Source organism: Callorhinus ursinus, unplaced genomic scaffold (assembly GCF_003265705.2).
Source record: "Callorhinus ursinus isolate GAN/ISIS: 27379988/994484 unplaced genomic scaffold, GSC_fseal_2.0 scaffold15, whole genome shotgun sequence".
In the NCBI taxonomy this organism is placed as follows: Eukaryota; Metazoa; Chordata; class Mammalia; order Carnivora; family Otariidae; genus Callorhinus; species Callorhinus ursinus.
In genome coordinates, this window is record NW_027397077.1 from 8,005,169 (window position 1) to 8,018,727 (window position 13,559).

The 13,559-nt window shown below is 41.1% G+C and overlaps 1 protein-coding gene across 7 annotated transcripts in view; it reads left to right on the forward strand.

Annotated features, from left to right (window-relative positions):
• DOCK3 (dedicator of cytokinesis 3) overlaps positions 1 to 13,559 on the forward strand; it is a 525,427-nt gene that overhangs the window by 466,044 nt on the left and 45,824 nt on the right. For all 7 annotated transcript variants that reach the window (XM_025885347.2, XM_073901288.1, XM_073901292.1 and 4 more), the window contains 5 exons: positions 2,954 to 3,048; positions 5,209 to 5,284; positions 5,820 to 5,920; positions 6,184 to 6,242; positions 8,459 to 8,607. In XM_025885347.2, coding sequence (XP_025741132.1) covers positions 2,954 to 3,048; positions 5,209 to 5,284; positions 5,820 to 5,920; positions 6,184 to 6,242; positions 8,459 to 8,607 — 480 coding nt within the window. The remainder of the gene's footprint in view (positions 1 to 2,953; positions 3,049 to 5,208; positions 5,285 to 5,819; positions 5,921 to 6,183; positions 6,243 to 8,458; positions 8,608 to 13,559) is intronic.

Genomic DNA, 13,559 nt, shown 5'->3' on the forward strand with positions numbered 1-13,559 from the left:
CCCCCCTCTCCTCTAGAACCCAAGACTATGGACTCTGAGAAACAAACTGAGTGTTCTTTTAGCATATTTTTAAAGTTATTTTCTTAGTGGTTGCCCTGGGAATTACAACTAACATCTCAATCTATCAGGTTCACTTTAATAGTATACAAAAACTTCACTCCAATAAAGCTCCAATTCTTTCTTCTTTTTTGTGCTGTTACTGTCTTATAAATTACATATTTATACATTATAATCTCATCAACATAATTTTATAATTATTGCTTTATGCAGTTGCCTTGTAAATCAAATAGGAAAAGAGTTACAAACTTAACATATATACTATCTTTTATATTTACCTATATAGTCACTTTTCCTAGTGCTTTTTATTTGTTCATATGGATTCAAGTTACTGTCTAGTGTCTTTTTAGTTAAGTCTGAGAGACTCCCTTTAGTATTTCTTTTAGGGCAGCTCTACTAATAACAAATTCTCACAGCTTTTTTTTTTTTAATCTGAGAATGTTTTAACTTCTTCATTTTTGAATGATAGCTTTGCTAGACTTAAGATTCTTGGTTGACATTATTTCAGTACTTTGAATATGTCATTCCACTGCCTCTGGCCTCCATCATATCTGCTCATAAGTTACCTATTATTATTGAGAATCATTTGTACATGATAAAATTTTTTTCTCTTCTTTTAAAGATTCTCTGTTTTTGCATTTGACATTTTGACTATGATATGTCTGCATATAAATTTCTTTGATTTTATCCTGTTTGGAGTTCATTGAGCTGTTTGGATGTGTAGATTAAAGGGTTTTTTCCATCAAATTTGGGAAGTTTTTAAAATATTTCTTCAAATATTTATTCAAAATCTCTTCCTCTTTTTCTCTCATCTCTTCCTGACACTCCTATTATTTGTATGTTTTTACAATTGGTGGTATCCCACATGCTCTGTTTTTCTTCATTTTCTTTCTGTTCCTCTGGATAATCTCAATTGACATATCTTTTAAATTTGCTGATTCTTTCTTCTGTCAGTTCAAATCTGCTATTGAGCCCTTCTAGCAAAATTTACATTTCAGTTATGGTAATTTTAAATTCTAAAATTTCTATTTGGTGCTTTTAAAATAATTTCTGTCTATTTTATTGATATTCTCTATTTGGTGAGATATTGTTCTTGTACTTTCTTTTAATTCTTTAGGCATGGTTTCCTTTAGTTCTGTGAGCATATTATAACAGCTGATTTAAAGTCTTTTCCTAGTAAGTGCAACATTTGAGCTACTTCAGGTAAAGTTTCTATTGACTTCTCTTTTTCCTGTGTATGGGTCATACTTTCATGTTTAATTTCACATATTATAATTTTTTTGTTAAAAACTAGACAACTTAAATAATGTGGCAACTCTGGAAATCAGATCCCCTACCACATTCCAGTTATTGTTGTTTTTTGTTGTTTTGTTGTTGTTCTTGATATCAGTTTGCTAGCTTATTTAGTAACTTTCTTGGACTAATTCTTTAATGTCTGTATTCTTTGTTGTGTGCAGCCACTGAGGTCTTCATTCAGTTATCTTAGTGGTCAGCTAGTAACTGGACAGAAATTTCCTTAAATGCCTTAAGTCAGTAAGTCTTTGATACTTTGCTAAGTATCTGCATGTGTGTGTTGGGACTCACCTTCAGTGCTCCAGCCGTTTACATTACTGCCTTAGCCTGCACTTCCTGCTTCACATAGAGCCTCAAAGTCAGCCAGAGCTAGAGATAGGCTTCTCAGGTCTTTCCTGGGAAAATGTACAGCCCTGAACATGTGTGTGGACTTCTAGGTTCCCAGGAATATTTCAGAGCTTTTCAAAGTCCCCTATAGATATTTCATTCCCCAGATTTTTCTTTTAAGAGTCTTTTGGCAATTTTCTTAATGCCCTAATGACATGGCTGCTTCAAGCAACTTGGATGTTAAATTATTATGGCTGATTTTTTTTCCATATATGCCCTAGGTAAAAGGCTCTTCTCACTGAGTGAGCTCTGGGTCAGATCAGGGAAGCCCTCTGAATGGGGATTTCCCAGGTTGCTGCCAGACAGATAGAAAAGTAGCAATTTGGGGGAGGGTGTGGCACTTTTTCAGGAGCTCACTACCACTGTGGTTCTACTGTTGCTTGTTTTCAAGGATATACCTTGGAGGTAGGAAGAGGAATGGGACAGGAATGGGACAAACTAAAGTGCAATAAATTTCACTGTTCTACTGAGATTCAGCCATTTTTCTTGACTAACACTCCTTGGATTGTTGCAAGTCTTTGCTTAACCTGCTTTGCCAGTGTTATCATTACTTTCATAGAGGAGCACATTTTGGAGGTCTTTACTCTGCCATTCCTAAAATGCTTCTCCTGTCAATGTGTTCTTAATATCCAAGAGAGCAGATTCTTTTTAAGATTTTATTTATTTATTTTAGAGAGAGAGAGAGAGAGAATGTAAGTGGGGAGCAGAGAAGGGCAGAGGGAGAGAGAGAGGGAGAGAAGCAGACACCATGCTGAGTGCAGAACTCAATCTCAGGACCCTGAGATCATGACCTGAGCCAAAAATCGAGAGTTGGACACTTAAGCAACTGAGCCACCCAGGCATCCCCCAAAAAGCAGATTCTTGTAGTCAAGTGCTCAAGAGCCATGGCTCAAATAATGAGACCCACAGACCCAGTTGGATACCAGTTCTGCTGGACTCTAGTCTTCCGAACACTTTGGGCTTTAGGCACCAGGCTCAGGGTGCAGAGCTGCCTCTGTTCTACCCAGTTTGGGTCTGCTCCCACCTGGCCTGAGAGACTGCCTCGATCTCACACTCATATAGGCCTCTAGAAGAAAATAACTCACAAAGGGAACTGGAATCTAACCCACTAGTCCTATCCATTCTCATGGTTTAGAAGTCAGGAGAGCCCTGTTAAGGAAATGCATGCTGTAGTGGTAGTGGTCGTGTCTCACATCAGATTTTCCTGCTGGATCAGGAATTCCTGCTGAAGATTTTCTGTGTGTTCCGGAACCTAATGAAGATGAGTGTCTTCCCTCGGGACTGGATGGTGATGAGACTTCTTACAAGCAAGTGAGTGTGGAAGGGCCCTGCACCAGCATCAACAGAGCTATTCTCAGACTAAGGAGAGAGAGAGTGTGTGTGTGTGTGTGTGTGTGTGTGTGGCAGAGAGAGAAAGCAAGGCAGAGATCATTGCCAAGGCCATGGGGACGGAAAAGACAGGGTAAATTTGAAAAATGTTTGGAGGCACAGTCAGTAGGACTTGACCATTTACCATAAGTTCAAGATGAAGAAAGTGTTAAAGATAGTTCAAAATGGAGTCTTAAGTGCCTGGCAGAGATGTCATGGTAAGAATAGAAAAGGAAAGTAAAGATGTGAAATCATAATACCCAGAGAAGGTTTCTCCTTGAGGGAGGCCTGTTCCATGGACCACTGGCCTCTGTTGCTGTCTAGTTTCAGGCCGTTATCCCAAGCCCTCCTTTTGATTTGATTTCTGTTGTCTGCCAGACACTGCCTGCCTCCCACAGCTAGTGCTAATTATCCACCCAAGACCTGGCTGTAAGGCTCTGACCACTTCTGACTCCAGCAACAGAATTCACTCTTAGACTGCCCCCAGATTGTCTCTTCCATTCATATTTCTAGCCTGTGCTTCTAATTGGCAAACCAGACAAGTAATGCAGGTGGTAAGGTACTGGCTCACCTGGTCTCCCTCCACTCGGAAGAAGGCCGCCTCCACTCTCTAGCCTGCTGCCTTCTCCCACTGATCTGCTTTCTTTTTTTTGAGGGAGAGAGAGTGGGGGAGGAGGGGCAGAGGGAGAGAGAGAGAATCCCAAGCCAACTCCACACCCAGCACAGAACCCAGTGCGGGGCTCGATCTCAAAACCCTGAGATCATGACCTGAGCTGAAATCAAGAGTCTGACGCTTAACTGAGGCACCCAGGCACCCTGATCTGCTTTTTATGTTGGCATTATGCAGAATGTAGTGATATTATCTATGTTAGATATATTAGCAAGGTATCAGCATGGTTCCACTTTGTACCTTTTATAGGGCACTTTTTTCTTTTTTCAAAACTGCAAACATTTTATACAGAACTGAAAATGGTTATAACCAAAGTTGCACATGTTTTTTCTCAAATAGTGGATTTTCCATTTGACTCCCTCTTGTTTCTTTTTTTTAAAGATTTTATTTATTTATTTGAGAGAGAGAGACAGAGGTAACGACAGAGACAGCGAGAGAGAGCACAAGCGGGGAGGGGAGGGAGAAGCAGGCTCCCCGCCGAGCAGGGAGCGCAATGTGGGGCTCGATCCCAAGACCCTGGGATCATGACCTGAGCCGAAGGCAGATGCTTAACTGACTGAGCCACGCAGGCGTCCTTCCCTCTTGTTTCTATCTCTTAGCTCTCGTCTGATTACTTCAGGGTCCTCAGCCCATCCTACAGGAACAGCCTCTTCTTTTAAGGCTTTTACCTTTCAAATTTGTCACCTCCTGTGCCAGTGGACTAGTCTCTCTAATGCACTGTTTTTGCCTTGCCCCTCTTCTGCACCAAAGACAGAGTGCTCAGTATTAGACATAGCTCCTTTGCCAGGCACCCAAGGCCCTCTGTAATCAAACCCTTACCTGCCTGTCCCACTTCATTTCCTTTCTTCTTTAACGTATGCCCTCGGCTCCAGCAAGCCAGCCTCCCATTGCTCCTTATATGTACCCAGGTTAAAATTGAGAGTGATATTCTAGACCAAAGGCTGAAAACAAATAACTTATAGATAAAAATAATAGCATGTGACAGCAGTAGGATTTAATCATTATAAACCCTTATAATCAAGTAAGATAATAAAATTATACTGTAAGTCCTCTGGTAGTCATACCTTCATTACCCAGAAGTCCTCAAAATACTAGAATCACTCTTTGAACTAGAAGAAATCTTAAAGAGCCAACTAATTCCCCCCATCCCCTCTTATAGGCAGGGAAACTGGGGCCTAGACAGCAGTTGTGCCAAGGCCAGGTAATGGCAGAGCCAGGCCTAGAACCCACTGATGTTCTATGGTGTACTGCCTACTGTGGGGCATTTCTCCAAGATCAGTTTTCTGTGAGGTTTGTGCCATCTATTCCTTTCCTTTATAGTCAGATCTTACATTAGAGAAAGTTGTACTCAAGACGTTTACTCATAGGTCATAGATGCTAAGCTGTCGGATGCCATTAACCCCTCCAACCAATGCCTTGTTCCCTTACTGCAGTATTATAGTCACTACTGTCCAGTACCTGTCTTCCGCACTGCACAAGAATTTCACAGAGACAGACTTTGACTTTAAGGTAGGAGCTCCTGAAATCCATCACTGTCTTTGTAATACACTAGAAAGCCAAAAAACAAGCTCACTGTTTTGTTTCTGGGGGTTGTTTTGTTTTGTTTTGTTTACTAAAAACAACCATTTTATTTTGCTCACAATTTTCCAGGTCAGGAATTTGAGAAGGACTCAGCTAGGTATCAGATGGGCGGCTGGGAGCTGGGGCAAGCTCACTGGTTTTTGCTTTATTAATATGTTCATTGTATTGAACCACTTCCAAGTTTGATAGTGACTAGGATATAACCTAAGAGCGCCCCTGTTGGAGGTGCTGGGAGCCAGACATCCGGGAGTAGGCTTTCTAGGCCAGAATCAACACTATGGGTTTCAAGGAGTCAAAGGAAAAAAAAAAAATTCTGTTTGCAAAGATACTTAAAAAGGAAAAAAAAATCAAGATCTTAAAATTGTGAAAAAATGAATTCTGTGCTACATCTGTATATTTAGAATCTCTCTGCAGGGTTAAGGACTCAGGCTGTCACATGTTTTCTCTTTCTCTGTCTCTCTAGGTGTGGAATTCTTATTTTAGCCTGGCAGTTCTGTTCATAAATCAGCCAAGCCTTCAGCTAGAAATCATCACTTCAGCCAAGAGGAAGAAGATTCTAGATAAGTAAGACATATGTCTCTTCTTCACCTCCCTACCATATGCCCAGATGGGGTTATGTTTCAGTGAGAGGCTCCTCAGAAGTCCACAAGGTTCTCACTGAGTAGCTTCCCAAGGAGCCAAGTGTGAGAATTCAGTTGAGAGCCAAATGGCTTAGTTTTGGGGGAAGCATTAGAGACAGAGCTGAAGGGCTAGCCTTACTGGGTTTGTAGCCCTGCCTTCCTGAACTTTCTCCCACTGAAACCTGACTTCTGTGTTACTATTTCTAGGTATGGGGACATGCGTGTGATGATGGCTTATGAACTGTTCAGCATGTGGCAGAATTTGGGTAGGTCTTTTCTCCCTATCTTTCCCTTCCACATATTGCATAGCCAAATAAAAAGTAACAAGACTAATAACTTCTCCCAGGTTTTATGGATGTTAATTCAGACCCAAGAGACCTTTACATATCTTTAACGTAACACCTCAGCTGGCTGGTACAGCACATGTGCACAGAACTCTTGGCAGGGAGAGTTAGGCAGAGAAGCAAGACCCCAATAACACATATGCACACTCCCTTTTTTGAGAACTAAAGTCAAAAGGAGAAGAATATAAAGGCTCTAGGAGTTTTTCCCAGCTTAAGAACTCATGCCAGTAAGACCTTCTGTGCTCTTCATGTCCCAGTGCAGATGTTGCAGGTTCAGAAGCATAGATCTTTTTTTAATTTTAATTCCAATATAGTTACCATACAGTGTTATATTAGTTTCAAGTATACAATATAGTGATTCAGCAATTCTATACATTACTCAGTGTTCATCATGGTAAGTATACAGAAGCAGAGAATTTGGAGATATTCAGCACATGAGCAAGGGCAGCTATTCATTTTCATAAATATTGGAACACTTTTTGGGTCTCTGGTATTCAGACCACGCAGATCAGGTTTCTTCCACGAAATGCATGAAGATTGCATGCAAGAAGGGAATTGCAGCCCCTAGGTGAAATTGATTTTAGCTCCCTTTCGTTCAGCAGCTTCTCTAACATCCAGTGCTTTTGATCTGAAATTGTCCGAGTGCTTGGTAGAATCCTTGGATTGCCCTGGTGACTAGGAGAGTCATCCTTTGGTACTATAGGCTTCTAAGTGGCCTCTCAGGATGCTAGAAAAGCCGTTACTCTTCCTAGGTATTACTCTTTTCAACTGAGCTCATGGCTCTGAGGCCTTAGGAATGATGGTTATAAAATCTTAGAGTCGTCCATTAACCATCTCAATCACTAACCCTGGAAGCAGCAGACAAGTTGTGAGGTATTCCTGCCAGTGAACACTAGGGCTTCTGTCCGTGAGTAGGGATACATTTCACCAAGCAGGCTTTCCAGCTTCAGTACTCCTACACCCTGCAACCAGCATAGTCAGGGTATAGATTTTAACCCTAAACTTGACTCTGAAATTCCCAAGAACACAAGGTACTTACAAACTGTACCAAATACCAAGATTGGAATATGTAGAGTCAGCCTCAGGGCTAACATTTGCTTTCACGATGGAAGAAATCAAAAAGATGCCAAGTTTGCCTGATAAAGCCATTCCTGCCTTTTTTTTTTTTTTGTGGAAATGGCATTTCTAGTCCTCAAGAACTGACTTTACTTAGCTGTAGCAATCATTACACAGGCCCATACTTTGTCTCCTTTATAGTCTCTGAAGGACTGAAAGCAGAGTTCTAAAAGATGGCTCACTCCGTTTCACCACTGCAAGGAAAAGTTCTGTCCCACAGTCCTCAGGACTGGTCCTGCCTTCTGGGAACATGCCCCATATTGCAGGCCACTCACAGGGAGACCTGCACCACCCATTTGCCATGGAAAGGCCTTATAAGAACGTTGGAGGATGTGCTGAGCTGGTCTGAGTAGATGTAGTGCTGCCATCAGAAGTGCAATGTGAAGACAAGGGGCAGGGATGGGGAGGAGTACAGACAGAGTCCCCAAACCATTCTGTCCAAGAAGGGCTGTGCAGGAGGCTCCTGCTAACTCAGGAGGAGGCCTCTTGGGCACACATGAGCACAGGCAGTGAAGAGGCTCATGAACTTTAGGCCTCTAGTGGCTGGACCAGGGGTTGTGAACATCTTACCACTTAAATTCCTCTGGGCTAGAGGTAGAAACCCCAGGGATAGGGCATTGTGTTTAAGCAGAAATATATGGATTTTTCTTGCTAAATCAACACTGAACAGGACAATCTGAACCTATCATAGGTTACTCAGAAATCCTATTCTGTCTAAAGTAGTAAACTCTGTTCCTTGACTTCGGAATGATTTTCAGGTAGTTTGCTGCATCTCCCAAAAATTCTTTGAAAAGGTAGTTTTTGCCTGTTGAACATTTGTTTTAGCTGGGCTGGGCCAGTTTCATCTATAAACTGTAAAAAGCCAAGAAAAGGAGTCTCTCAGAAAGCCATAGTGGAGAGCTTGCTTTGTTCTCAGTTGCTTCCAGGGCATTTGAAAGTATGTACTGTGACCCCACATGGGAAGCTTCCATAGAAGGTGCTAAGAACACATAAATTAATATCTATTGGGTTTTGTTGTTCAGGTGAACATAAGATCCACTTTATTCCGGGAATGATTGGTCCTTTTCTGGGTGTGACACTGGTCCCACAGCCAGAAGTGCGGAATATCATGATTCCCATCTTTCATGACATGATGGACTGGGAGCAGAGGAAAAATGGCAACTTCAAACAGGTAAGACAGGGGGCGCCTGGGTGGCTCAGTTGGTTAAGCGACTGCCTTCGGCTCAGGTCATGATCCTGGAGTTCCGGGATCGAGTCCCACATCGGGCTCCCTGCTCGGCAGGGAGTCTGCTTCTCCCTCTGACCCTCTTCCCTCTCGTGCTCTCTATCTCTCATTCTCTCTCTCTCTCTCAAATAAATAAATAAAATCTTTAAAAAAAATCAAACAGGTAAGACAACACCTGGCAGTGTTCAGGGTGCTCTCTCTGGATGGACCCCTTCTGCCCAGGCAGCTGATCCAAATGGCCAGACTGTGGTTCCAGTGGGAATGGGCTGTAGCTTGGCCACCTTGAATCCTGTTCAAGGGTTTTCCCTTACTTGCCAGCCAGAATTGATTTGTAGATTTTCTTTATGAAGTTAGAGGTCAGAAAAGAATCAGAGGAAAGGAATGGAACATCTTAGAAAGAACTTTCTGTTCGAGGAGAGAATGGCTTGAGACTGTAACCTCCCAGCTTCATTCAGGAGAGGGCCCTAGGAACATATTGCCCTTCCTCTCTGGTGCATGGCCCAGGCATTTCTAGGACTAGAACCAAGACCAGATGACTTCTCATGGCTCAGGGTAGCCCAGAATTTCGCAGACTCCTGCACAGACGGGTGGGTCCAGGAGGTATAAGCCCTTAGCTTCTCACAGCTTCAAGCTGTGCCTCTGTGCAAATCTTCTGCTACCTCTAAGGTGGAGGAGATGGCCCCTGCCTTTCTGTGTGTAGCTCCAGGGAACAGGACTAGGATCAATAGGGATCAGGTGATTTTAGGTAGTAAAAGAAATAACTTGCTAGCAATACGAACTGTCCAATGTAGGCTGGCCTGCTTTAGGGGATGGGGAGTTCCTCTTTACTGGTGATTCTCAGACACTCCCAGGAGGCCTCTAGGAAATTTCTGTACCAGGTTGGGGACTGTACCAGTTCCCCACTAAGCTCCCTCCCAACCCTGTGACTCTGGGATGAGCCAGTGATCTTAAAGTGAGTGACCATAACAGTGAGGAGCAGACCGGGCAAACAGTAATTCTTAAATTCTTATTTATTTATTTTTAAACTTATAGAGTAAAATTCATTCTTTGTGATCTACAGTTCTGTAAATTTTGGCAAACACATAATGAAACCACCACTACAATCAAGATTTTCTAAATTCCTAAAAATTCCATGTTGCTACCTTTTTGTAGTCAAACTTTCCCCCATCTTTAACCTATGGCAACCATTGATCTGTTCTCCACCACTGTAGGTGGGCCTTTTCCAGAATGTCATGTGAATGGAATCATGCAGACTGTAGCCTTTTGAGGCTGGCTTCTCTCACTCAGCATGCCATCGAGAGATTCGTCCATGCTGTTGCACGTGTCAGTTTTTCTATGGCTGAGTAGTATTCCATTGCAGTTTATTCACCATTTGAAAGACATTTGCATTATTTCCACTTTTTGTTGATTATGAATAAAGCTGCTAACAAACATTTCTTCACAGATTTTTGTATGAATAGAAACTTTCATTTTTCTTAGGTAAATATCTAGGAATAGGATTGCTGGATATTGTGGTAAATGTATGTTTAACTTTCTAAGGTGCTGTCAAATTTTATTCCAAAGTGGCAATACCATTTTGAAGTCCCAACAGCATTGTGTGAGAGTTATAGTTGATCCATATGCTCACCAGAATTCGATATCATCTCTTTACATGTTTATTTTAGCCATTCTTTTTTTTTAAGATTTATTTATTTATTTGAGAGAGCGAAAGAGAGAGAGAGGGAGAGCACAAGTGGGAAGAGAGGCAGAGGGAGAGGGGGAGAAAGTGAATCCTCAAGCAGACTCCCTGCTGAGTGCAGAGGCTGATGCAGGGCTCTAACCCAGGAGCCTGAGATCATTACCCGAGCTGAAACCAAGAGTTAATCAACTGAGCCACCCAGGTGCCCCTATTTTAGCCATTCTAATAGGTATATAGTTGTATATCATGGTAATTTTAATTTCCATTTCTTTAATGATTAATGATGTTGAGCATCTTTTAATGTGTTTGTTTACCATCTTTATATCTTCTTTGGTGAAATGATTATGCAAAACTTGTGTTCATTTTTAATTGAGTTATGTTTTCTTATTATATATTCTGGATGTCAGTCCTTTGTTGAATATATGATTTACAGATATTTCCTCCCAGTCCTTAGCTTGTCTTCTCATTTACCACAAGCAGTGTCTTTCACAGAACAAAAATTTTTAATTCTTATGCAGTCCAGTTTCTATAGCTCATGCTTTTGGGATCATATCTGAGAACTCTTTGCCTAACCCAAGACCACAAAGTTTTTTCTCCTGTGTTTCTTCTAGAGGTTTTATAATTTTATATTTAGATTTATTAGCTATTTTGAGGCAACATTTGTATAAGAAGTGAAGTATGGGTCGAGACTCTTTTTTTTTCTTTTCCCACATGGTTGTCCAACACCTTTTGTTGAAAAAAATTCTATTTTTTTGTCAAAAATCAGTTCACCGTATGTGTCAGGTTCTCTTTTTGGACTCACTAGTCTTATCTATGTCTTATCTCTTACCATTACCACACTGTCTTGATCATGGTAGTTTTGTAGTTAGTCTTAAAATCAAGTGGTGTGAATCTCCAAATTTGTTCTTTTTTTTCCCAGTATTGTCTTAGCTATTCTAGTTCCTTTTCCTGTTAAATCTCAGAATTAGCATGTCAATAACTGCAGAAATTCCTGCTGGGATTTTGATTGAGATTGCTTTGTATTTTATAGATCACATTGGAAAGAATTGATATCTTAGTAATGCTTAATACTTCTAGTCCATGAAGGCAGTGTGTCTTTCCATTTTTTTAGGTATCCTTTTATTTCTTTCATTAATGTTTTATAGTTTCCACATATAGATCTTTCATGTTATTAGATTTATATGTATTTCCTATTTTTTGGTGCTCTTATAAATTATTCTGATTTTAAAATTTTATTTTTCAGTTGTTTGTTGCTAGTACATAGAAGTACAATTGTTTTGTATACTAATACTATTTTCTGCACCCTTGCTAAACTCACTTATTAGTTCCAGAAGGTTTTTGGAGATTCCCTGGGATTATCTATTTAAATAATCCTATCACCTTCAAACAGAGACAGTTTTATTTCTTCCTTTCTAATCTGTATGTCCCTTCTTTCCTTTCCTTTCCTTTCCTTTTCTTTTTTTTAGAGAGAGAGTGTATGTGCAGGTGCAAGTAGTGGGGGCAGAGGGAGAGGGAGAGAGAATCTTAAACAGGCTCCACACCCAGTGCAGAGCCCAATGCAAGGCTCAATCTCACAACTCTGAGATCATGACCTATTGATCATGATCCATTAGATCAGGAGATCGACTGGTTCAGGAGCAACAGGAGATCGACATGGTTCGTCTCCCCCTCTGATTCCCCCCCTTCGTTTTTCCCTTCCTTCTCCTAATCTAATGGATCATAGATCGACTCTTGAGCCAAAATTAAGAGTCAGATACTTAACCGAAGGAGCCACCCAGGCGCTCCCTTTTTTTTTTTTTTTTTTTTTTCTTACCTTATTTCACTGTCTAGGACCTCTGGTCTGGTGTTAAATACGAGTGATGAGAGTGGACATCCTTGCTTTCCTCTTAATCTTCAGGGAGAGCATTTGGTGTTTCACAATTAAGTATGATGCTAGCTCTAGGATTTTATAGATGCTCTTTATCATTGGTAAATAGAGTTTAACATAAGAATCCTTTTTTGGAGTGTGCAGCTCTAATGCCTTTATTTCTTTGGGAAATAATAACTTTAAACAGAAAAGAACTGTTGCTTTTCTGTGTTGTCACAGCCTTCTAATTGTACAAAATTCACAACTGCCTAATGAGAGAACCTAGTTACCAGGAAGTAGATGGCATTGCAGAACTACACCATGGGTCATCTGAGTCCGTTAAAAGAGGGGCTAGGCCATTACTACTACTGAATAAAGAAGGTTACCTTTGTGGAAGACTAACTTGGAACCCATTTGTCTCACACTTTAAGACTCAGCGGTTAAGCTGTGTTCTTTCCCTCATTAAGACTGCCGTGGGGCACCTGAGTGATTCAGTCGGTTAAAAGTCTGACTCTTGATTTTAGCTCAGGTCATGATCTCAGGGTTGTGAGATTGAGCCCCATGTTGGACTATGTGCTGGGTGCGGAGCCTGCTTGATTCTCTCTCTCCAGGGGCGCCTGGGTGGCTCAGTTGTTAAGCGGCTGCCTTCAGCTCAGGTCACGATCTCAGGGTCCTGGGATCGAGCCCCACATTGGGCTCCCTGCTCAGCAGGGAATCTGCTTCTCCCTCTGCCTCTGCCCCTTCTCCTGCTAGTGCTCTCTCCCACCAAATAAATAAATGAAATCTTTTTTTTAAAAAAAGGATTCAAGGATTCTCTCTCCCTCTCCTTCTGCCCCTCCCCCTCCCCCCAAAAAGACTATTGTGAATAATTGATATCTGGCAAGTCATGTAAACCTTGTTATCCCTGGTTAGAAAAATCTTGCTGCTGCTTCCCTATCAGATATTTTAAAAGAGTGGTCTACTCTTTGCATCCCCCCCTTTCCACTTCCCACCCTCCTATCCCTCCAGTCTAGTGTGTATTGCGTACCCACTTCTGTTGAAGCTGCTCTCTTCAAGATCACCCATAACCTTCTAATCACCAAAATTCAATGACATTTTTGTCTTGATTCCAATTGTGCTTTCCACAGCTTTGGCTCTGTTAACTATTCCCCTACTTCCCACCTACTAACACTATTTCTTCTAATTATAAAAACAGTAGTTATTTAATGTAGAAAAATTAAAATTATGATAGGCTATAATGGAAAAAAGTTTTTTAATTTAATATTATTTTACTATGTTATGTTAGTCACCATACAATACATCATTAGTTTTTGATGTAGTGTTCCATGATTCATTGTTTTCATATAACACCCAGTGCTCCGTGCAGTACGTGCC